The sequence below is a fragment of the Triturus cristatus genome, chromosome 8 (assembly GCF_964204655.1).
Source record: "Triturus cristatus chromosome 8, aTriCri1.1, whole genome shotgun sequence".
Lineage (NCBI taxonomy): Eukaryota > Metazoa > Chordata > Amphibia > Caudata > Salamandridae > Triturus > Triturus cristatus.
The window spans coordinates 583,294,566-583,320,225 of record NC_140591.1 but is presented as its reverse complement, the minus strand read 5'-3'; the positions used below and the strand labels follow the sequence as shown (position 1 = coordinate 583,320,225).

At 47.3% G+C, this 25,660-nt stretch overlaps 1 protein-coding gene across 1 annotated transcript in view; it reads right to left on the bottom strand.

The window, feature by feature from the left end:
- BORA (BORA aurora kinase A activator) overlaps window positions 1-25,660 on the bottom strand; it is a 380,772-nt gene that overhangs the window by 300,247 nt on the left and 54,865 nt on the right. The window contains exons 2-3 of the mRNA XM_085621999.1: window positions 18,850-19,048; window positions 12,533-12,639 (exon numbers count right to left, since the gene is read on the bottom strand). Coding sequence (XP_085478125.1) covers window positions 12,533-12,639; window positions 18,850-19,005 — 263 coding nt within the window. The 5' untranslated portion in view covers window positions 19,006-19,048. The remainder of the gene's footprint in view (window positions 1-12,532; window positions 12,640-18,849; window positions 19,049-25,660) is intronic.

The window sequence follows — 25,660 nt, the reverse complement described above, 5'->3', positions numbered from 1 at the left end:
ACTCTCACTGTTACGGTTTGGTGAAAGGCATCCGGTCCCCCGTGGGTTGGTGCTGCACGGCTCCGATTGGTCCTGGTGCCTTCACACACTGTTGGGAGACAGATCTGACCTTCTAGAGCAGGAGTACCTCCTCCTGGTCATCTGAAGCATCGGTTGGGGCCAGGGAGCTGCAAGACAGTGAACTGGACTCTGCTCATCAGTACCTGCGGACTGCAGGGGAGTAACTCCTCTACTCCAAGGGAGACTGTCGGTGATTTCCGAAGAGCTGGTAGCCTACCCAAGACTAGTAGTTCTCCAGCTCGAAGGATAAGGTACCTTGTTGTGATTGTCAAGAGAGGGCCGAGGACGGCAGGGTTTTGCATCAAAGTTCAACGTTCTGATGCAGTTCTCACCAGGCAGTGACTCTTCTTCCTTCTGTTGTGAGGTTCTGTCATTCTCGAGTCTGACTCCATTTTGTTCTGTGCCACCATTTTGTGTTGCCCTCACGTAGGCCTGTGAAGGTAGACTGGCGAATAAAGTGGCCTGGCCTTCTTAGTTCATGTATACATTAACTAGGTTTCTTTTCGACTCTGAAATGAACTGTAAGAAACTGACCTCTGCATCTGAAACTGACCCCGCAAAGCCAATTTCCCTGATCGATCTTTGTCTGAGATTGCCAATTAATGTTCAGGACATCGTTAACTTTTAGTTTCCTTGCACATGCCTTATCTTGTTCAGCATCTGTTACAGTTTCTTTATTTTATGTTTCTTCATTACATGGGTTATGCTTTCAATTATAGGTTTGTCCGGCTTGTGGAGATTGAATTTGGGACATTCCTAATAATTAACTTTTGGGTTGGGATACTGTTAGACCTGTCAGCCCTTTGGGTGGTCCCTCCTCATCATTATTTATTTTGTCCCACTTTTGCCTCAAACCCTGTTTGAATTTTTCCTTTTTGGGAACCACCAGACTTTAGTGTTGCTGCAGATTCAGGGAGCCATTTTATCTACCCCTGAAACTTCTGTCTGAGGGCCTGGAGCACAAAATGGTGGCCACCTGTGACATCACCAGCATCCACTGGAACCTACTAGCACCTTCCAGAACATTCCAGAACCCTGTGACAGTTGGAGGCGGTTTAGAATGTTGGGAAGCTAAGACAGAGAGTTGGCAGTTGGAGCTGGCAGTTGGCACCTGACCGGTGAAGAGAGAGCAGCAGAAACCTGAAGGAGGAAGGAGTGAGGCAGCAGGGGTGGAAACTTGTGCCTGGAGTGGGGTCCATAAACCCACCCTTGATACTAGTCCCTACTGACTGAGCCCAGCCTGGAGCCTTGTGTGGGAAGAAGCAAGAAAAACCATCTTAAGGACCTGGACAGCAGGAACAGGCCTTAGAAACCAAGAACAGCAAGATCCTGACCTGGATACTGGTTTCCCTGTAGCCGGACGTCGAGTAGCCTGGAGACCTGGAGCCCGAGGTGGAGAAGCGGCGCTGACTGGAAAAGCAGACGTTGTACCCGGAGCCGCCGACGGAGGTCGTGAGGAGTCCCAGAGGTCGAGGAGGAAGTCACCCAAGGTCGAGTGAGCGGCGTTGACGGGGGAGTGAAGTCCGCCCTCCGGAGTCGCCGGAGACCGAGGTGAAGTGTGCCGGAGGTCGGGAGTGGAGATCGCACTCCGGAGTCGCCGGAAACCTGAGGAGAGGAGCACCGGAGGTCGGGAGTGAGGATCGCATTCCGGAGTTGCCGGAAGTCGACATCGAGCCAAGGCCGGCCGGCGTCATCGAAGCTGAGGTCGCCATCGGACCGGAGCCGCCCGAAGTCGACATCGAGCCAAGACTGCCAGACGCCATCGAATCAGAGGTCGAGATCGAGCCGAGGCCGCCGACATCGAACCGGAACCGCCTCACGGCGTCGACACGACTCCAGCGGCGTCGGAGCTTCAGAAAAAGGGCAGTAAGTGGAATAGAGGGCGCCAAAGGCCCTGTGGAATCCTAAGAGACTACTCTAGGGGTTAGAGAGGTGCTGGAACCAGCTGGACTGTGTCAGGGGTGAGCTGAGACTAATTTAGAGGGGTTGTGTAGAGTGAGAGAGCCAGGTCTCTGGTATCCCCCCCTTGATCTACCTCAGTTTAGGCCTCAGCCTTGTCCAAGCCAGGGAGTAGACACCCTCAAGCCTTCCACATCCCCACAAGCTGTGCCTGGGCCAAATTAGCCCATAGTAATCTCAAATGTGATCTGATTCTATGAGTGTCACTGTCAGCTTTTAATTATTTATTGAGGGCACTGTATTTATTGTATTTAACCTATTTATTGCTTCACTGTAATTATTGTTCCACAGTATTTATTGATGCACAATATTTATTGGTTTACAGTATTTATTGCCTCAGAATATTTAATTGCCTGTATGTATTGCACTTATATTTATACCTTCCTTATTTATGATCACCCCTATTTATTGAATCATTAAGCCAGTATTTATTTGACCTGCACTATTTAAAAAGCTTGTATATTGTGATTGTGTTATTTATCTAATCAGCAACTAAGAGAAAAAGAAGAAAGCAGAGATTTTCATAATTTTTACGGTGTAGTCGTTTTTGGAACGGATGCACGCATGGTTATTGTATGGGTATGTCGTATGCTTAGCACAGTGCCCGATTCCTGACCACTCGAGCCAAGCTACCACTGTATGTCCTGGAAGTACCCCGTTACCACCAACCCTTACCGGTGTGGGAGTGGAGTATTTCCAACATTAATTGGTGTTCAGCGGTGGGATAGAGCTGTGCCTACGTATACTCAACAATAACTGTGGGTAGTCCATAGGCCTACACCGGGAGTTCTCAAAGCGGCCTTCCTAATTGTGGGGTTTTGTTTTTTCCAAATTTACTCTGGTGGTGGGAGGAGGTATTATTAAAGGTACCCCCCTGCATAGTTACTGCAAATAACTGTCCTCTGACCTTAGTGGGCAAGATTGAGTTTGTACTGGAGAATTTAGAAACGTACACTGTGGCCCAACTCAGGGAGTTCTGTCAGCGGGAGGGGGTGTATTGTCCCCCAGGAGCAAAGAAGGGTGCACTCCAAACCAGCTTAAGGGCTTGGGGGGAGGCACGCCGAGAAAGCAAGGCTGAGGAGGAGGACAGGGATAGAGAGCCCGACAGTGAGGGAGCTGGTTTGTACCAACCGGAGGTGGGGAACCTGTCAGCGGGGCCCAGGACACTTTCCAGGAAGGGCAGCAGTGCCTCTAGCGGTGGCTTGTCTGAAGTGGAGTTAACAGACCGGAGGGAGAAAAGACAGCTCACATGGGACTTAGCAAGGCTGGAGAAGGAGAAGGAGGAACAGAGGATGGCTCATGAGATAAGGCTGAAAGAGATAGATCTTCAGATCCTGAGAATCGGGGCACACCCTGTACCTAACGGTGGCAGCGAAGAACGAGAGTACACCAGGGAACCCAAACCCTACCTGCCAAAGGACATAGTAGCTAGCTATGGGGTGGGTGACGATATCGCCAAGTGGCTAGCGGCCTATGAGGTCTCGTTAAGGGCCCATGGGGTTCCAGAGAAGTACTGGGGAGGGGGATTGTACAAGTACATGCCTCCAGCTGGTAGGGATGCTTTATTGGCCCTCGAAGAGGATGAGCAGACCTACTACCCCACCATGAAACTGGCGCTCATAAGGAAGTTTGGACTAACACCCGAAAAGTACAGACAGAAGTTCAGGGGTAGTCACAAACTGGGCACACAGAATTGGGTGGACTTCCTGGACTATGCAAAGAAGGCACTAGAGGGTTGGATTCAGGGCAGTGCAGTGAGGAACTACGAGGGGTTGTTTGACCTAGTACTAAAGGAACACCTGCTTGAGAAATGTTTCCCTGAACTGCGTCAACACCTGGTGGATAGCAAGCTGACCAGTCCCCGGAAGCTTGCTGAGGAGGCGGACATTTGGGCTAGTACCCGGGTGTCCACAAGGGGGACTGGAGGGGATACTCAAAAGGCCGGACAGGGCGCCCCCCAGAAGAAAGAGGGAGGGGAAAAGAAAAAAGGAGTTCTCCAAAGGCCCCCAAAATAACTTCCAAGGGAAGGGAACAGGATTCACCCCTAGGGCTAACCCACCCAGAAACCCTAATCCTGGCCAGAGTCAGCAGCCAAGGGTTGTCCATTGCTACGAGTGCGGTGGCGTTGGACACTATAAAGGAGATCCGAAGTGCCTGAAACGACCACCCCCTCCCATTGGAGGAAAGACCCCCGGAGTAGCTAGTGCAGTGCCCGGGGAGGAGATGCCCTTAACTAAGGGAAGGGAGTGGGCGGGTGTCACTTTAGTGTCCCTGGGAGAACGGGAGATGGTTCCTAAGATCCAGGTGCCCGCAAATACTGTAAAGTATGGGCAGTGGGTCACCATCAACGGCCAAAAGAGGGGAGGCTCTGAGAGACACAGGAGCCAGTATGACTATGGTGCGTAGCCAACTGGTGTCTCCAGAGCAGGTAATTACCGATGTACTCCACCCAGCCGCGATGGCTGACGGCAGAACAGGCCACTATCCAGTGGCCGAGGTTCCCTTTGAATGGGGGGGGGGGGGTTGCAGGTTCACTTCGAGTTGCCGTAAGCCCTGCCGTGCCAGTTGATTGTCTGCTGGGGAATGACATGGAGCACAACGCTTGGAAGGAGGTGGAATACCGGACTCATACTGAGATGCTGGGTACACCTGACTGGGCCTGTGTGAGCACAAGGTCCGCGACTACCCGGAGAGGGAGTTCGTTTCGGCTGGAGCCTGGAACAAAGGCCCAGCCAGCTGCCAGTCAAGGGAGGAACCGAGGACAGGAGGAGCCTGCCTCGGCATCCGCACCCCGTAGGACGGATAGGCCACCGGAGGTGGTGGACCAGGAGTCTGCGGTGGGGGACGTTACCAACCTGGAGGACCTACCCATCCCGGCCGAGTGGCACGTGGAGGGAGGCCCGTCCAGGGAGGAATTCTGCCAGGGCCAGAGGGAGTGCCCTACCCTTGAGGGGCTGAGGCGACAGGCCGAAGCCCAGGCAGCAGGGAACGCTGAAGGGAACTACAGTGTTTACTGGGAGGATGGCCTCCTCTACAGTGAACCCAAGGCACCCCTACACGGATCGTCACGAGCCTTGGTAGTCCCTCAACGTTATCGAGCCTTCCTTCTGGAGTTGGCTCACGAGATCCCATTGGCAGGACACTTGGGGCAAGACAAGACCTTCGCCCGTCTTGTCCCACACTTTTATTGGCCTCAGATACCTACTGCCGGACATGTGTGTCTTGCCAAGCCAGTGGGAAAACAGGGGTGAATCTGAAAGCTCCCCTGGAACCACTTCCTGTCGTTAGCACCCCCTTTGAAAGGGTGGGCATCGACATTGTGGGTCCATTAGATCCGCCGACTACAGCTGGTCACAGGTTTATCCTGGTTCTGGTGGATCATGCCACACGGTACCCAGAGGCAATACCTCTGAGGACCATAACAGCACCTGTTGTGGCTAGGGCCCTAATGGGAATCTTTACCCGAGTGGGTTTTCCCAAGGAAGTTGTGTCCGACAGGGGGACCAACTTCATGTCAGCATACATGCGGGCGATGTGGAAGGAGTGTGGAGTGACCTACCGGTTCACAACTCCTTACCACCCCCAGACAAATGGTCTGGTGGAGAGGTTTAACAAAACCTTGAAAGGCATGATCAGAAGTCTGCCTGAAAGCCTGCGGAGGAAATGGGACGTCCTCCTACCCTGTCTACTTTTTTCCTACAGGGAAGTGCCACAGAAGGGAGTGGGCTTCAGCCCCTTCGAGCTTCTGTATGGGCACCCTGTACGTGGACCTCTCAACCTGGTGAGAGACGGATGGGAAAGAACTCCCAGAAAGCTTCCCCAGGATGTGGTGAGCTACATGCTGGCCTTCCGGAGCCAGATGGCTAAGTTGTGGAAGCAAGCTTCTGACAACCTGGAAGCCAGCCAAGCAGTGATGAAGGCGTGGTATGACCACAACGCTCACCCGGTGGAGTTGGAGCCTGGCCAGAAGGTGTGGGTGATCGAACCAGGAGAGCTTAGTGCCCTCCAGGATCGCTGGTCAGGACCCTTTGAGGTGTTGGAGAAGAAGGGTAAGGCTACCTACTTGGTGGACCTGAAGACCCCTCGTCAGCCCCTACGGGTGCTGCATGCCAACCGCCTCAAACCCCACCACGAGAGGCCCGAAGTCATCTTGATGATGGTGACTGACGGAGGAGAGGACGTTGAAAGCGAGCCTCTCCCTGATTTGTTTGCGTCTCAAGAGAAGGATGGGTCGGTGGAGGGAGTGATTCTCTCCCCATCTCTAACTCCTGAACAGCAGGAGGACTGTCGCCAGGTCCTGGGACAGTACTCTGCGTTGTTCTCCCTTGTCCCAGGTAGGACTCACCTGTGCGTCCATGACGTGGACACAGGAGACAGCCCACCTGTGAAGTCCAAGATCTACCGGATGTCAGACAAGGTGAAGGCCAGCATTCATAGTGAAGTCACCAAGATGCTGGAGCTAGGAGTGATCGAACCTTCTAGCAGCCCCTGGACCAGTCCGGTGGTACTAGTACCAAAAGCTGCACCACCGGGTGCCCAACCGGAACTGAGGTTCTGTGTGGACTACCGGGGACTGAATTCAGTGACCAAAACTGATCCTCATCCGATCCCTAGGGCGGATGAATTGATTGACCGGCTGGGAGCTGCCCAATATCTAAGTACCTTTGACCTTACTTCTGGGTACTGGCAGATCTCTTTGACTGATGGAGCAAGGGAAAGGTCAGCCTTCTCCACGCCCAATGGCCACTACCAGTTCTGTGTGATGCCCTTTGGGCTCAAGAACGCACCTGCCACGTTTCAGCGCCTGGTAAACCAGATCCTCACCGGAATGGAGAGTTTCTCTGCTGCTTATCTGGATGACATAGCCGTCTTCAGTAACAGCTGGGAGGATCACTTGCGTCACCTGCAAGCTGTTCTCCAGGCCCTGAGACAAGCTGGATTGACGATCAAGGCCAGCAAGTGCCAGATCGGGCAGGGGTCGGTAGTGTACCTTGGACACTTGGTGGGTAGGGGAGGTGAACAACCTTTACAACGCAACTTTTACACCGCACTACCATTACAACGAAACTATTACAACGCGAAATCTGTTACAACGCATGCCATTACAACGCATGCCATTACAACGCATGCCATTACAACGCATGCCATTACAACGAAATGCACTAGATGGCGTGCTAACATTAGAAATAGTGTAGTTTTACTATCCAAACACCTTCCCTACTGCAACGTGGACTGGAGATAGAATAGTAAATTATACATTTCTAATGTCAGCACTCCATCTAGTGTACGTCGTTGTAAAAGCATGCGTTGTAAAGGCTGGCGTTGTAACAGATGTTGCGGTGTAAAAAATGCGTTGTAACGGCATGCGGTGTAAAAGCATGCGTTGTAACGTCATACATCCGTAGGGGAGCGGTGCAACCCCCTCCAGGCGAAGATAGAGGCCATCATGGCCTGGGAACCCCCCAAGACACAGACTGAGGTCCGAGCTTTTCTGGGCCTCACGGGATATTACCGCCGCTTCGTGAAGGGGTACGGTACCATCGTAGCCCCCCTCACGGAGCTCACGTCCAAGAAACAACCTCGACGGGTAGTCTGGACGGAGGCTTGTCAGCAGGCCTTTGTGAGATTGAAGAAAGCCATGTGCGAGGCCCCGGTCTTAAGGGCCCCAGACTTTTCCAAGGAGTTCATTGTCCAGACAGATGCATCAGAACATGGCATTGGGGCAGTGTTATCGCAACTCAATGAAGAGGGTCTGGATCAACCCGTGGTCTTCCTTATCCCGGAGACTACTTCCCAGGGAACAGAAGTGGAGTGCAATAGAGCGTGAAGCCTTTGCAGTGGTATGGGCTCTGAAGAAGTTGCGGCCATACCCGTTTGGCTCGCACTTCCTGGTTCAGACCGACCACAGACCCCTTCGTTGGCTGATGCAAATGAAGGGGGAGAATCCCAAGTTGTTGAGGTGGTCTATTTCCCTACAGGGAATGGACTTTCAGGTGGAACATCGGCCTGGAGTGGACCACGCCAATGCAGACGGTCTCTCAAGGTATTTCCGCCTTAGTGATGAGCACTCCCAAGGGGTTGGGTAGCTCTCCCCACTTTCAGCTGGGGGGGGGGGACGCGTGTTAGACCCGTCAGCCCTTTGGGTGGTCCCTCCTCATCATTATTTATTTTGTCCCACTTTTGCCTCAAACCCTGTTTGAATTTTTCCTTTTTGGGAACCACCAGACTTTAGTGTTGCTGCAGATTCAGGGAGCCATTTTATCTACCCCTGAAACTTCTGTCTGAGGGCCTGGAGCACAAAATGGTGGCCACCTGTGACATCACCAGCATCCACTGGAACCTACTAGCACCTTCCAGAACATTCCAGAACCCTGTGACAGTTGGAGGCGGTTTAGAATGTTGGGAAGCTAAGACAGAGAGTTGGCAGTTGGAGCTGGCAGTTGGCACCTGACCGGTGAAGAGAGAGCAGCAGAAACCTGAAGGAGGAAGGAGTGAGGCAGCAGGGGTGGAAACTTGTGCCTGGAGTGGGGTCCATAAACCCACCCTTGATACTAGTCCCTACTGACTGAGCCCAGCCTGGAGCCCTGTGTGGGAAGAAGCAAGAAAAACCATCTTAAGGACCTGGACAGCAGGAACAGGCCTTAGAAACCAAGAACAGCAAGATCCTGACCTGGATACTGGTTTCCCTGGAGCCGGACGTCGAGTAGCCTGGAGACCTGGAGCCCGAGGTGGAGAAGCGGCGCTGACTGGAAAAGCAGACGTTGTACCCGGAGCCGCCAGAGATCGAGAGAGGGCGCCGACGGAGGTCGTGAGGAGTCCCAGAGGTCGAGGAGGAAGTCACCCAAGGTCGAGTGAGCGGCGTTGACGGGGGAGTGAAGTCCGCCCTCCGGAGTCGCCGGAGACCGAGGTGAAGTGTGCCGGAGGTCGGGAGTGGAGATCGCACTCCGGAGTCGCCGGAACCTGAGAGAATCGTGCCGGAGGTCGCACTCCGGAGTCGCCGGAAACCTGAGGAGAGGAGCACCGGAGGTCGGGAGTGAGGATCGCACTCCGGAGTCGCCGGAAGTCGACATCGAGCCAAGGCCGGCCAGCGTCATCGAAGCTGAGGTCGCCATCGGACCGGAGCCGCCCGAAGTCGACATCGAGCCAAGACTGCCCGACGCCATCGAATCGGAGGTCGAGATCGAGCCGAGGCCGCCGACATCGAACCGGAACCGCCTACCGGTGTCGTCAAGAACTGACATTGTGCCGAGGCCGCCGACATCGAACCGGAACCGCCTCACGGCGTCGACACGACTCCAGCGGCGTCGGAGCTTCAGAAAAAGGGCAGTAAGTGGAATAGAGGGCGCCAAAGGCCCTGTGGAATCCTAAGAGACTACTCTAGGGGTTAGAGAGGTGCTGGAACCAGCTGGACTGTGTCAGGGGTGAGCTGAGACTAATTTAGAGGGGTTGTGTAGAGTGAGAGAGCCAGGTCTCTGGTATCCCCCCTTGATCTACCTCAGTTTAGGCCTCAGCCTTGTCCAAGCCAGGGAGTAGACACCCTCAAGCCTTCCACATCCCCACAAGCTGTGCCTGGGCCAAATTAGCCCATAGTAATCTCAAATGTGATCTGATTCTATGAGTGTCACTGTCAGCTTTTAATTATTTATTGAGGGCACTGTATTTATTGTATTTAACCTATTTATTGCTTCACTGTAATTATTGTTCCACAGTATTTATTGATGCACAATATTTATTGGTTTACAGTATTTATTGCCTCAGAATATTTAATTGCCTGTATGTATTGCACTTATATTTATACCTTCCTTATTTATGATCACCCCTATTTATTGAATCATTAAGCCAGTATTTATTTGACCTGCACTATTTAAAAAGCTTGTATATTGTGATTGTGTTATTATTTATCTAATCAGCAACTAAGAGAAAAAGAAGATAAAGCAGAGATATTTTCATAATTTTTACGGTGTAGAGTCGTTTTTGGAACGGATGCACGCATGGTTATTGTATGGGTATGTCGTATGCTTAGCACGGTGCCTGATTCCTGACCACTCGAGCCAAGCTACCACTGTATGTCCTGGAAGTACCCAGTTACCACCAACCCTTACCGGTGTGGGAGTGGAGTATTTCCAATAGATACTGTAAATTGAGTTTTTGTTATGTGACACTTTGTTTGAAAATGTACCTTATTGGCTAGAATTTTGTGCAGTGGGTGTACATTTATAATGTGAATATTGGGTATAAAAGGAGACATCTCACCTTAGTAAAATGAGCAGTCTGCTGAGAATTTACACCGTGATGTATTTCTAGGATCACGGTTACTAGCTGCAGCTAATAAACTTGGTCTCTGATGCCATCCAGAAGTATTCAGTGTCTCTGTATACCAAGACAGGTGAACTCGAAGATCTTAGGCGTGCCCCTGATGCCGCTGGGTTAAACCCCGGTTTTTCAGTTGATCCATCAAATCTGAGTTCTTGGACTCAGGGGTGCAACCTTAATACTCAATTTATGGGTATTTACGTGGAGCGACAGGTAGTAGGGAATGGGCTACCCATGTTTAGGGTGTCTACACCCTCTATATAACCACTTCTTGTGGGAAGTGGACACAGCCCTGATCCTAGAATGCTAATTCTGCTCAAACAAAATGGAAGAATCTGAAAAGTGGGGTCCACATCACCCGGCCTGCCCTGGGGTGGTGCTGGCTGAATGTGGGCACAGTTCAGATCATACTAATTTTCCGGCCTGTCTCTGCTACCCAAAAGTGGGGTCAGGATAGGGGGTGGGCTCCTCCACTATCTGACTAACTGGAGAAACCTGGGGTCTCATAACAAAGGCGGCAGGGCCTTTGAAGCCTCCCATTCTGAAATGCCCATCCTGCTTGGAAGAGGTGAATACCTCGGCCCAGAGCAGGCCCTGTTCCTGACCTCAGAGCAAAGGTTATCACCTCGGGAGTTCATAAACCGGTCTATGGTGGCTGGCTTGTCGAGACCAGTCAGTCAACACTCTAGTAATGAGTAGGCTTTCACGGGGCACCTCTAAGGTGCCCTCTGTGTGCATTTATTAATAAATCCAGCGCTGGAATCAATGTGGGTTTATTAAGACGAGGTGTTGGGTACCAAACAATTGGGGTACAGTGAAGCATTCAGGTAGCTGGGGAACTTGTGATGACAAGGGTCCAGCCCATGTACTAGTTATGGCTTCCCTGTGCACTGGTAATATCTAAGGGGGAACTTGGATGTCTCTGGGACATAGCCACTCCCGCAGATATGCCTACACAGGAGTACCATGTACCCTGCCTTACGGCTGTAAGGCCTGCCGTAGGGGTTACTCATGCCACATGAAGTGCTGGCAGGCATAGCACACAGTGATCTGTGCCATGTCAACTCTTCAATTTTCTTTGCACCAAGACCCGCAGGCTGCAATGGCAGTTTGCATGAGCTTGGTGAGGGCTCCCTTTGGGTAGGCACTAGGGGTAGCACATACTAGATGGCTTACAGGAAACCTAAAGGGGTGCCAACTGAGGATCAATCGCACAGTTTAGGGAAAGAACGCTGGTACTGGGGGCCTGGTTAGCAGGAACCCAGTACTATTTCATTCAAAGTTGCACCAGATACTAGTCAAAAAAGAGGGGTAATCCTGAGAAGAGAAGAACTTTTCAACACTGGAAATTAGTATACATTATACTCTTAAATCTACAATTTCTGACCTGAACCAGCCACAGACTCCATTCAAAAGACTTATTTTAATATTTAATAAAAAAAAAAAGAAAATAATCTAATGAGGTTTAATTTTAATTAAAATGAAAGAAAGTTACCTTTACCCTAGCTAAAGCTGCAGGAGGCGGATTTGCCCATTCTCTCCAACAACTACCCAACCAGAACTTGCCTGCATTATGGGGGTCTAAACTGCTCCCAGAACAGACACAATGGCTTGAGAGTGATAAGGTGTTTTCTTCCCATGGCAGAAAGACCAGTTGGGGTGAGCATAGGAGGTCAAGTTAGTTTAAAGGAGCCTTCTCTGCCCCAAGTAAATATTAGGTAACACCTGGAAAGGTCCCAGACTTTGATCCGCTGGTCAGGCTGGCACAAAACAGTGTGAGGAAAGCTAACCTCAAAACAGTTTGCGCGACAGAAAAAGAAAAGTTTCCCTATCTTGGATTTTGAGAGCGAGGGACACTTTGGGGTTGTTTGCAATAGGGCAAAGAACTGCTGGAAAAGTTAACAGGGTTGTTCCCAGGAACTTTTACCTCTTATCTCTGGCCATTTGTAACACACACTTGAACCTCTGTTTCTAGGTTTGTGTCTATGTGCCTCACAGCTGCCTGGAGGTTACAGTACAGCTATGGTATTCACCACATACATTCACAAACTGATAATCGAGATTATTCATAATAGCGGGTTTGATGCTCCGAGTACTAAAAGTCTTCTATGCAAAACATTGCACAAACATTTTTTGAAAATAAATAAATGGTAATTGGACATTCTCCGATTCATTAAACTAGTCATAAATGATCACTTACTTGGCATGGCTTAAATATAAGGCCTGTCGATGAATATCTTCTGGATCAATTTCTATTGGATCATGTGCTGCAATTTGATCTATGGACCACCTGAATTTCAAAGGAGTCTAAAGAAAGAATTAAATCACAAGCTCAGCAAGTTGCAAGTATTTTCATTGCTTGAAATTGCAAATGCAGCTAGAAGACAAAAGACACTAGCGTGTAAAAAAATAGCCTTGAAACAGTAGTCAGACCATCAAACTGTTTCAAGTAGACTCATTCCTGCTGCATAATGCAGGAATAAAAATAATTTGTAACAACTAACATTTTAGAACTATTTACATACTTAAGGCAGGAATTTCCTCGGACTTGCATTTGACAAAGGATTCTTCAAAAAGTGCAAACTCCAATTTTTAGCCCAAGTGCCAGTTTACTTTGAACAATATGCAATGTTTATAATGGAAAAAAATGACTCTGTAAATGGGGTTTACCACAACAATCCAGTGTAGCTATAATTTTGCACGCAACAAATAAATCCCCCCCCCCCCATCCTTCCACAAACAATATCTACAAAAATAACGTACACTATTCAATGCAGTCTAGTGGGAAAATGATGACCAGAGCTTAACACAAAATTTATTTTGCTGAAAATTGCAGTACAGTGGGTAGATAAACAGTTCACTGTGCCTCCATTTCCTGACCTGCCAATACTGGAGGCTCAAAGAAACAAGTTCAAAACTAATCTTTACAACTATCTTAATACATTTAAAAAACATGACAGAAAGACACCTAGAAACAGAGGCAATTTAGATTGTATCACTGTTATACAGGTATCCTCACTTATTAGCTCACAACTATATATCGATAGGAGCAGTAAGACAATGCTCACTTTTTGGTGCCAGACAACCAGGGCGAAAGGTCGTTCGGGGGATTGTTAAGTAGGCATGGCTGACACTGGTCCGATACACAGCTGGGAACAGTGGACTCTCCGAGCAAGGGTACTGGGTGTTCGACCATGCTCTATGCCCATAGGCTGTTTGTGATTGTTGAACATAATAAATAAGTATTGTTAACTTATCGTGACGCAACCTGGGCATCTGTGAAGTTTGATGTGAAGTGGACTTTTTTATTATTTGGACTTTGAAGAGTACATTCTTTGCTGTTTAAAACATATTGGTATACTGATCAGCAGTAGGGGAGCTTTGCATCAATTGTTTTTTTTTTTTTTAATAGTGGAAGAATGTATTGTGCGGTCATTCTTAAAACCCCAGCTGTATTTTTGTACATTTTTCAGTACAATTACTCCCAATGCACTGCTCAGGACCTCATTACAATGTCACAAGATTATGGTTGAAAATCTCAGGCAAACGGAGAAAGTCATATCAACAGCTGATTCCTCGTATGAATTGTGTCTCCTAGGTGGAATGCTGTAGCTGCTCGTAGATTTTCTAAACAACTCTCCGGCTCCCTCCCCTCTCCTAACACGAGGGAAGGTGTTTGCCGGCGTACTTGCTCACGTTTTGAGCATTTTAGGTGGAGCGCACCATTTGTTTTAAAAAAAATTGCTTTTGATTCTTCTTGTATGCTCCCACTTACCCGCACATTAAAATTGTATTCATCTCTCGCTATTTTGCGAGTTTCAGGCTTCTTTGAGGGACTGTGACACTACAGGGTGCCATTTTGGTCAGCGCTCTAGCGTTCAGACCGTGGGGGCTTTAAGAACAGACCCATGCTAGTGCGTAGCAGAACGTGCGCACCGATGGCGCGCCAGAGGCAAGCCCGTCTGCGCCCGGACGCCAGGCCCCCTGGTAGTTTGCAGCCACTGTCAAGATCCGTTAGTAACCCTGTGCAGACATATTCACGTGAGCATTTGCGGTCTCTTAATATGGTGTGTTGTAAACCTCTGCGCCATTTCAATAGAATTCTTGAGGGTCCCTTCTCATGCTCGACCTGTAAGTTTCAAAGCATACCTTGCTACTGTCCCATTTTACTTGCTGCATTGCCATCTGATTGCACATGCTTACCTGACTCTCTTCAGTTGGAGCCTCTTATTTATTCGCCTCCCACTGTGCAGCATCAAGCATGGAACTGTATCCTAGCTAATGTTAGATCTTTGGTTAGGCACTCCGCGGATATATGGGATGTTTTAACCGATCTGAAGCCGGATATAGGTTTCATTACTGAGACCTGGCTCAAACCTACCTCCACCCCGGCTATTACTCTAGCTATACCTGAGGGCTATCGGATTCTCAGGCGGGATAGAGTGGGTAAAATGGGTGGGGGTATAGCCTTAATTTACAAAGAGGAACTGACCGTTACCATCCTTGACCAGACGGGGACCGAAGCATTTGAATGTATTGTTTTCAGATTGGACCTCTCCGCACGCTGTAGCTGGAAAGGCGCCTTAGTTTATAGACCGCCTGGATCAATATCAAATTTTACTAGTCAACTGCTTGAATTTATCTCTCCCTATTTAATTGCTTCACGTAAATTTCTCCTGCTTGGGGATTTTAATATTCACAGCGAAGATGCTTCCAATCAAGACGCAAGATTATGTTTGCAGGATTTAGCAGCTGGAGGTCTAGCTATTATTAACACTGCTCCCACCCACATTGCTGGTCATACTTTGGATCTCATCTTTGCTAATTCTTTGGATATTAAATGTGGCGAGACTTACCCGCTTACATGGTCTGACCACTTTATGATAAATTTTCAATTGTTGGGCCCTATTGACCATCTACCTAGGATAAATAATAATTTTGCTACCCGGCAGTACAGACCCTTGCACAAATTAACATCTAACCATCTCTCCCTACTTTTTGCTGGGTGGGATTGGGATAGTATGCAAGGGGATGTAAATCAGCAACTCGATTTTTTGGATTCGAGAGTTAGTAATTTACTTGACAAAGTAGTTCCTCTCAAGCCTCTTAGACATTCACCCAAAAGGTCTGCCACTGGTTGGTATACGTCTGTTCTACGAGAGGAGAAAAGTGCCTGTAAAAAACTGGAGCGTGTTTGGCGACGCTCACATAACGAGCAAGCCAAAACTACTTCTAAAGCAGCTATGGTAATTTATCATAATAATGTTAAACTTTCCCGTAAAACGCATATTGCAGAGACTTTGGAGCATGCAGGTAACAACTCCAGAATGCTCTTTCAAATTGTACACGATTTCACGAACCCCAAATCTTGTCAAACTAGGGACATTTCTTCTCAGTCATTATGCGATAATATCTCCTCCTTTTTTGTACAAAAAGGAGAGAAGATCTATCAAAATATCACCCTTTCCAATACTTTTGTCCCTATCCCTGTGGTGACCACATTCCATCCTACTAGCGTAGGACCTCATTTGACTACATTTCCTGCTATTACCATCACTGAAGTGCAAACACTTCTGGAATGTACCAGATATGGGTCCCCCCTGGATACTATTCCTGCTAAAATCTCTTCTAGATTTGCAGCTCAGCTGGCGTCTCCACTTTGCTCTATAATCAATACTTCTTTAAAATCTGCTAGTCTTCTGCAAAGGTGGAAACATGCCCAAATTATCCCCATTCGTAAAAACTCAAACATCTCGCCTGAGGAACTGTCCAATTATCGCCCGATTTCGTTGCTTCCACTACAGAGTAAGATCACTGAGAAACATATCAATAAGCACTTATCTGCTTTCCCTGAGTCTTCTAGTGCTCTTGATGTTTCTCAGTCAGGCTTTCGTGCTAAACATAGCACTGAGACTGCCTTAGTGGAGGTAACGGATAATATTAGAATGGCTCTGGACCAAGGTCAAGCTTCTAGTGCTGCTCGACCTCTCAGCAGCATTCGATACCATCTCTCACCAAGTTCTTCTGTACAGATTACAAGAGCTTGGTATTAACGGATCTGCTTTGAGCTGGTTGTCTGATTTAGTGTCCAACCGCACTCAGGCAGTGTCATTGGGTTTTTACTTCTACTCCCTCACAGGTTACCAGGGGCGTCCCTCAGGGCTCATGTCTGAGCCCAACTTTGTTTAACATCTATGTGACGCCCCTGGCTCAACTTATGAGGGATTGGGGGTTTAATCCTATCTCTTACGCAGATGACACCCAACTCCTCCTCACCTTCGACAAATCAAGATCAGACATACAAACCATCTTTTCTCAGGGCATGATGGCTATTGCCTCCTGGATGAAAACAAACTATCTCCAGTTAAACTCTGATGTTTGGAGGTGCTGACATCTGTTGGTCTCCTAGTTGGTGGCCTGAGGAGTTGGGTAAAGCCCCCGCTCCCAAAGAGCTAGTAAAAAATCTGGGCATTAAGCTCGATAAAAAAACTTACTCTTCAGACCCATGTTAATACAATTGCTGGGTCCTGTTATCACATTTTAAGTTTACTTAGAAGAGTTTTTCCGATGCTCCCTCTCTCAACCAGGAAGACTTTAATCCAGGCACTGCTCATGAGCAAGATTGATTATTGTAATACTCTTCTTCCTTCTGCTCACGCAGCTTCATTGGACATATTGCAGGTTATCCAAAATACGGCTGCCCGTCTGGTAACTGATTCACCTGCCAGGACCCCCTCATTGCCTTTGCTGCATGAATTTCACTGGTTGCCTATCAAAAAAAGAGTGCAGTTTAAAACAGGCTGCATGATTTTCAAGGCTCTTCATGAGCTTAGCCCTCTTTATCTTGCTAGGAAACTGAAAGCGTACACTCCTATATCCTCACTTAGATCAGGATCAAAAAAACTCCTTTCTGTTCCTAGAATAAACAAAGCCCGTACTGGTGGCAGGGCCTTTTCGTATTTGGCTCCTACGTTTTGGAACAGTCTTCCCCAATACCTTCGTACGGAAATGCCCCTTCTCCAATTCAGAAAGCTGATGAAAACGTATCTTTTCTAGTGTCGAGATAGTCTTCTGTTGCAAGCGCAGAGATAGCCCTTGGGGTGATTCAGCGCTATATAAAATCATAAAAAAATAAAATAAATAGTCATTTTTATTCCTTCGTCTTGCGGTCTTTTAAACATTTTGGCAACAATTTGTAGGAGCCTTAATCTCTCGGGGCTCCTAAACTATTGATTTATTTCCTAAGAGCAACATCTTTCTGTGAGCTGGCAAAAGGGAGATCCCTGTTAGTCTTCAATAGTTAAGTAGTCATGGCTGAATGTTGGGATGAATAGTGACGGCGAAACACGTTTTTAATTAGCATCACACAGTGACTATGTCAGGACCTCCAGATGAACATTATGCCTATCCCCCTTACTGCAACACTTCTTTCTTTGCTGCTCAGTATCCAGATGTTTGGAGTTTTTTGCCTTTACATGCCGTAAAGCTTGTGTACTATCCATAAGAGGCTGTTTGTGACACTGTCCCTGCACTGTATTCAAGTGCAGTAGGGTTGGGAGTAGGCTTATAGCGGTGTTATGCAGCATTAGGTAGCAGGGTTTTGCAGCGGATCCTTGAATGATATTGAACCTAGTGTTTTTTTTAAGTTTTTTTTTTTTTTTTAATGGGTTAGTAAAGTATTTGACCCCAGTTCATGACCCAATTTCAGATGAGGAGCCTTTGAAAAGAGCTCAGATGAACCAACAGGTGTTTACAATGGAGTCTTGATCATATGGTGGCAGAATTTCAGATCTTTGATTTGGTCTAAACTGGTAACAGTTGCTAATGTTATAGGATGGTCAAATAATAGAAAATGGCCTTTTAAGCAGTCCACTAGGCAGGAGCAGGTTCATTAGTTGGCAAACAATCACTCTTTGTTGACCTTATATCTTCAAGAGTACAGATTAGTCGAGAGAATCCCCTTTCAAGAAGTTTTACTTCAAGTTGCTGGTAAATGTACTGCCTCAGGATCCTGACAGTGTAGCATTTTCCCATTATTTTGATGGAAAGTTAAGATTTTAGTAAGGACATTAAGACTCATTAACCCACACAACTACAGCAAGACGAACACATGATACTCCGACATGAAGTTCCATGATTGGTGACAGTTGGTTTATATTTACAGGCTTAGACAAATCGTGCACTGTTCTTACATAAAGTGTTTTAGTGTTCTTCAGGCAGCAGGTTATTTTTCAAATTTAACAAAGGAGATTAAAAGGTGGGAAAATATTTTAAACAAGGAACTGGTAGCTGTATATTCCCCATGCCAGTTTTATGGGTGCTCGAAAGTTGAAGATCACTCATCACTTCAGAAAGATGTCCCTTGTAACTCGTTGCATGATGCTGCACAAATACTAACTGCAAATCAGAGACAATGGCTACAGATTGGTTTCTATAGTAATCAGGCTGACAAGCTAAAAGAGTGCCGCATACCAACCTTCGTTAAGACAAAAAAAAATGTAAAACAAAACTCCTTACCGCTGAGGTTCTGCAGGCTTTAAAAATGGTAGGGCTGGATACAGTCGGCTCATGCAAGCTGTAGCAATCACTTGGACTTTCAAAGGGATTGAGAATTGCGGTCCATCCAGGGGTCTCTGGTGTCTTCCGATCATTTGGTTCTTTTGTTTCACTCATCTTTGCAGATTAACACGCGTGGTTCCACAGATCAATGTAGAGACTTAAATTTAGAAGAGACAAGTTAGTTTTATCCTCATGCCCCACTGAACTTTAATACTAAATATAAAAGGCACATCAAAACAAGTCAAGCAACAATAGAGTAGCAAGTTAAATTGTACAATGTTACATAAAAACAAATAAAACACCTCAACACCTCTAAACACAGACAGTAGTACTGTAAGTCCACAATATTCGCCTAATGTTTGGAAATTCAACTGGAACAAGGGCTAACACAGTAGTAACCACAACCATTACCATATGCTTTCATGGACAACACCTAGGCACAGTTCGTACAGAAAGCCCTACAATAAATCATAGTAGGATTTGTCTCTAAACATGGGGTAATCAGGATTCATTCTGAGGTGACCAATACATTTTTTTTTTTAAAAAGACGTCCAGCTCAAAACAGAATCTATTGAAATCATTTAGTAACCACCAAATCAGCCCACCAATTTTGCAGGAGGAGGGCTGGGTTATTGCCTACCAATAATCATATACAAAATCCTGCACCTGTGTTCTAACTTATTTATGCTCATTTTGATATTTATGTATATAAACTCAGAACTTCCGCTGTGCTTGCAAGTTGGTGACGTTTTGTTCACCACGCCCTGAGTTCATGAGGTCTTCAGCATGCACCGTTTATTAGGTTAAGCCTGGGCAGCACATGCACTGCTCGGCATGCTGTATTAGAGTATGGACTTGAAGCCCTAACCACTCTACGCCCATATTTTTCATTGGCTTGTGTCACTGTCCTTCATAAACACTAGTTTCTGATACGTTAAACAGGCTTGTTAGTCCCTTCTTAGTACAGCATTGTCTTAAAGTAACCTCCCATGAGGAATGGCCCTTTTACTTCTGTTGCTACACGGTAGGTCTTATTTAGTTTGTAAACAATATTTTCTTTAATGGATTTCTCCTACTGCAGACACTACATGCTTTCCTGCAACAGCTGCTCTCTCGCTCCTTGGCTACAGCTCCACCCCCTCACTGCCCCAACCACCTCTCATAGATCTGTTTATTTTTTCCTTTTCATTTCTCTTTCCCCACCTCCACTTGACGACGAATGTTTATTTTTTTAGATTCACCTTATTAGATAGAAGTGATTCGATGTTGAGCCAATGCCGCGGCTCGAACACTGGTCCCCAGCTCCTGAGTCAGCAGCTCTGACCGCGGAGCCATATCCTCTCGCTCGGGAGGGGCAGCACAATATCATATATATTTGCTTGTTTTACACTTTAATAGTGCCTGTGATGAAAATGGATCTGAAGAGGTCTGTGGAAATCTGGAGTCCTGCTGTCCCAGCAGAATGGTCTTCTACAGAACATTCTCATGTGATTGTGCCGGGTTCCAACGATTTGCCAACTAAGTTGATTGTTTACGTGTCCATCTGGGCAGTACAAAACATTCCTATGGCTGGTAGCTTCTTTTAAAAACTCAATGCACTAGTGTCCTGTAGTGGAGTTCCAGATAAAGGAACGAACATTTGTGTTTCTCAAATTACTGAAATCATCTCCGTTTTCAATTCTGATTTTTTTTCTCATTAAAAAAAAAAATCTGCATCTTAGTTTAAGCTCCGCTCCATATTACAAATAAGATGAGGAGAATAGACTGAATTTTTGTACATACACCATTTTCCTCTACCTGTATTGCAGCACAGTCGGCAATGCCAAGAGAAGATCAAGTGCTGCCATAAATTGGACAAGTGAGTGAACCAGCAAATGCTGTGATTTTGGGGTGCGACCTATTAGCACAGTGACGGATTATAGCAGCACTGGGAGGGGAGTGCCATTTACCTGGGGACATCAGGAATGCAAGAAATTAAGTTGGGGCTGAGCTTATTCATATACAAAATAAACAAAGGGGCAAGCACACACCCTTGATGCACCCCGCAACCAATGTTAATTTCTAGAGAAACTTCACCATTTTGTCTGAATCTTAAAGTGGCCTTCATATTCTAATGCAAGGAAGCTAAGAAATGAACTAGAGCCGCGTACATCTTCATCTACATAAGAGTTGCCACTACTTAGGGTGATTGACACAGTCAAATGCCATGAACAAGTCCATGCAGGCAAGATATTAAGTGTTTGCTTAGCTATTGTGTGTTTGCCTTAGCTCAAGTTTAAGCATTGCTCTATTGTGCCTATGCGCTTTTGATGGTCCAGGGAAGATATGGCTTGGCAGTTTAGGCTAGACAGTTCCCATGAGGCACAGGGTCAGAATGATTTGCATATGGTCATGTCTGAACTGGGGTGGTGGAGTGAGCTAAAGAATGATGGATTAAACCCAGATCAGTTGACTGGGGGTGAGCGCTTGCAATGTTCAACACTCCGTCCATCATCCCCTTTGGTTTTGCTTCGGTAGTCCTACTGGCATGGATTTGTGATTTCATTTCTGCAGCCCACTCCTTGATCCTATTGTATAGAACTCTTCCTAAAAATTTAACTGCAGTATCAATCAATGAGATGGGACGGTAGCAACTGTTTCCCTTCTTAAAAATTGGAAAAATAGTAGATGTGACCCAGAAGTTAGATACTGATGAATGTTTAAGATTATTAAAAACCTCTTTCAACAATGGGGCCTAAAGTTTGATATTGCATTTAATCAAAATCAATAGACCCCGTCCGGACCAAGTGCCTTTCCCCCAGCACTCTGTTGAATGGCTGTGAGAACTTTGCATAAAGTAACCTACATTCGAGATGGTTACTAACCTTCAGGATAAGCAGTGGTTTCGTTTCAGAAGCAGAGTAAATTTGGGCAAAATTTGCCTTCCACCGCTCACTAGTAATGACAACCAGTCGAGGTCACAATGTCCTTAGCAGTTCTCATGGCTGACACAGAATTCCAAAAGGACTTACTGTCTTTCTTGGATACTGCATTGTTAGAAATGGGGGTCTCCAGTTGGCAATGGCGGGCGCCAATGTCCAATAGGGACCCTTCTTCCGAAGTCAGGGCCAGTGGGCTATCCCCTTTGACAACCCCTGCTCAGCCATGTGGCAACGTAGCACGAGCAGTTAGGCCGATCTCAGAGGCAGTGTGAAGCATTTATGACCACGTACAACACGGCAGTAACGATACCACAAAAGGACAACTCCGGTAGGTATAGAAAATTATTATCTTTAACAGTTTAACTCGAAATTCTCAAAGCGTTTCAACAACTACAATTCACATTAACCAGTAGGGACTCCAAAAGGCAAGTAGGGACTCCAAAAGGCAATACGAATTCAACAGAACGTCACACTGAGTTAAAGGCCGGGGCCTACACGACCCGTTGCGCACCAGATACCGGTCGGTGAAAGGGGACACAGCACGCAGCTTCTCGAAGAAGCGGAGATGGTAACAGGTGGACTCCCAGCGACCACAAGTCTTGGCTGCAGAGGTCCGTAGCGTGCACACACCATGATTCGGGCACTCTGGGACAGGCGGGCTCGCAGCAGCACCCAGCTGCGGCGGCCCGGGCTGGTGGTGGCTATGACTCTCGTCGTGCAGCTCCGTGGTGGGCTAGCAGCAGCTCTCTTAGCTGTGGTGGCCTACGAGATGATAGCAACAATCCTCGACAAGGGTGAACAAGGTGCGGGTACACTGTGGCGGCAGCAGCAGCCCACGCGGATCCAGCGAAAGGTTCAAGGGTTCAGATTCAGGCGGGCTCTCAGCGGCGGCAGATCTTAGCTGCAGCGGCCCACACGGATCCAGCGAAAGTTTCAAAGGTGCTTAGTCCGCGGTCCACACAGTAGAACTAGAGGCTCCGGATTACTCGACGGAGGCCTCACCCGCAAGCAGAATTCCTCCCACAGGAATTCCGACGGCTGACGGGGTGAAGTCTAATGTGCCTGAGACTTGTGCAGGAGGCGCTTTCGATTCAAGCCCTCGCGTAGTTTCTTCGGCAAGCTTGGTGAAAGTTTCAAAGTCCTTTCCTCTGTTCACTCGAACAGAGTTTACATCCAGAAGGAACACACCTGGACAAAGTTCCAGCACAGCATTTTATACCTAAAAAGTCTTTGTTCTCCAAGGTCGCAAATCACCGACTCCAGTCAGAACCAGTTTGGTGGGGTTGGGGAGCACTTTGTTTACGAGGTGACATCCTGCCCTTACAGAATGAGGGTTTCTGCTATCAGACACCCAGTGGGAGGTGGAGCCATCACTCACATTGCCAGGCACGGCCCTGCTCGGATCAAAGAGTCACCCCTCCCCAGGCTCTGAATACCGATCGCTCTCTCTAGCCTGGTCTAACCCAGCTGGCCCTGCTGCTCCAAAACCAGAAGGCCAATACACATACTCGCAAAGCCTACAGCTTATGCACAGGAAACCAGGACCTCAGTGAATTGTGGTGTACCAGAAACTCACCTCAGAACCCCTTATCCAACCAGCATCAGTGTCCCATTCGTTATCCGACGTTTAGCTCGGCGGTCCCAATGTATAGACAACCCAGAACAAGCGACTTAGGGTATTCTCAGGAATGGTGGGAATCAGAAATACCTGTTCGTAATTATTCTCATATCAGTCCACAACAGAATAAACAGAGACACGGTAAAGTTTAAAGAGTTTATTCTATAAACCTCATGTCCTAAGATGCAGTACTTTGGCTAACATAAGCAGACAAATTATTAAGATCAAAACCATCAGCATAGTTACAATACCATAGAAGATGAAAGGAGTAATCATACTAAAATGACAGTGGATCTCAGCCACCTTCCTTTCGCTAGCAAACTAATATTATTACAGTAGTAAAAGGTCTCTAGGCTTGAATGGGGAACCCCATACCGTAAAGATCAGCTCAGTGAGATCACATCACAGGATCAGCTATGCTCTGCTCCTGGGACAGCTCTTCTTCCGAATGTAATGAAAACATGTAACACTGCAATATTTAAAGCACCCTACTTTCAGGTATTTGCAGCTGCGTGCATGTTATGGCTAAATAGTGGGCCGATCAACCTGAACCCAACAACATGCACCGTCTAGCGACCCAGACGGTTTCTTTACACTATGTACAGACCAAGGTCGCTGCTCACGGTTTGGGATGTGAACAACAGACAATTCTCATGTGAAGCAAAGTCGAGCAAGCATTTCTCAATTTAATAACTTGTGACTACAGTGTCGTGTGCAAAAGCGGCAAGATGGCTTTCTAACATCTATCGCGGTTGTGCTAACTTAGCATTGTACATATATAGATAACGATCTTCACTACACCCCACCCCCCCCCCCCTTGATCGACACCCCCTCTTGATTGGACCACTAACCAGTAGGGGCGCACTTGCAAGAACGCAGAGTTCAAGTTTGATAGAACGGAACCAAGGGCATGAACTGCAAGTCCATATAAGGTAAGTGAAAATATTCGAAGAGAAAAAAAAAAAAGATTAAAAAGCATTGAAAAAAACCATATAAAGGATAAAATAAACATCATTGAAGGACATATGACGAAATGAAAGTGCAAAAAAGTCAATCCATCAATGTATAAGCACAATAAGTTGCAACAGCTTCCAAGAGGAAATCATTGGAACGTTCTGCAAAATTATCTGCCATCCAGTTCAGCACGGGAAAGGAACATACAGGCAAGAAGAGGCATTTCCAAATATGGGATATATGAACGGTCCTTTCTAAAAGGTGTCTCTCAATGTCCTGAACACAAACATATCAAACTCGAAGTTCCGATCAGGTTCCTGGGGCCAGATAGGATGATAGCAAGTATTCCTGAACCAGCCCAGTCTGGCCTATGAGAACGGATCGGGTCACAGTAGCGACAGTAAAATGGAGGGTAACTCACTATTGGACATGCTACACAGATCTAGGCATTATGGTTATCCTAAGTCATACAGTCAATTATATACAAGGAGCATTCGCACTGTGGCACATAAAAAAAAAAAAAAAAAAAAAAAAAGGGGAAGAGGAGAGGGGGGAAGGGAGACCCACGCCAATGATGCCAGGTCTAACACGCGTCCCCTCCAGCTGAAATGTGGGCAGAACTAACCATCCCCTTGGGGGTTCTCATCACTAAGGCAGAAAAATCTGGACAGACCGTCAGCATTGGCATGTTATGTACCAGGGCGGTATTCCACCGTGAAATCCATACCCTGTAGGGAAATGGATCACCTCAACAACTTGGGATTCTCACCCCTCATCTGCAGCAACCATCTAAGGGGCCTGTGGTCTGTCTGAACCCAGAAGGGAGTCCCAAATAGGTATGGTCTCAACTTTCAGCGCCCAGACCACAGCAAATGCCTCACGCTCCATTGCACTCCACCTCCTGCTTAGGAAGGCTACCGGTTGGTCTAGTCCCTCCTTATTGATCTGTGACTGAACATCCCCTATAACATGCTCTGAGGCGTCTGTCTAGACAAATTCCTTTGAAAAGTCGGGCGCCAGAAGCACGGGTGCGGTGCACATGGCAGTCTTGAGGGCATCAAAAGCTTTCTGACAGGTGTCAGTCCAGTTAACCTTTTTTGGCTGCTTCTTAGAAGTCAGCTCAGTCAAGGGTGCAACAATGTTGCCATATCCCTCGACAAACCTCCGGTAGTACCCCGTGAGTCCTAAGAAGGCCCTCACCTGTGTCTGAGTCTTGAGGGGTTCCCACACCAGGATAGTTTCGAGTTTGGGCTGAAGGGGCGCCACCCAGCCGCTC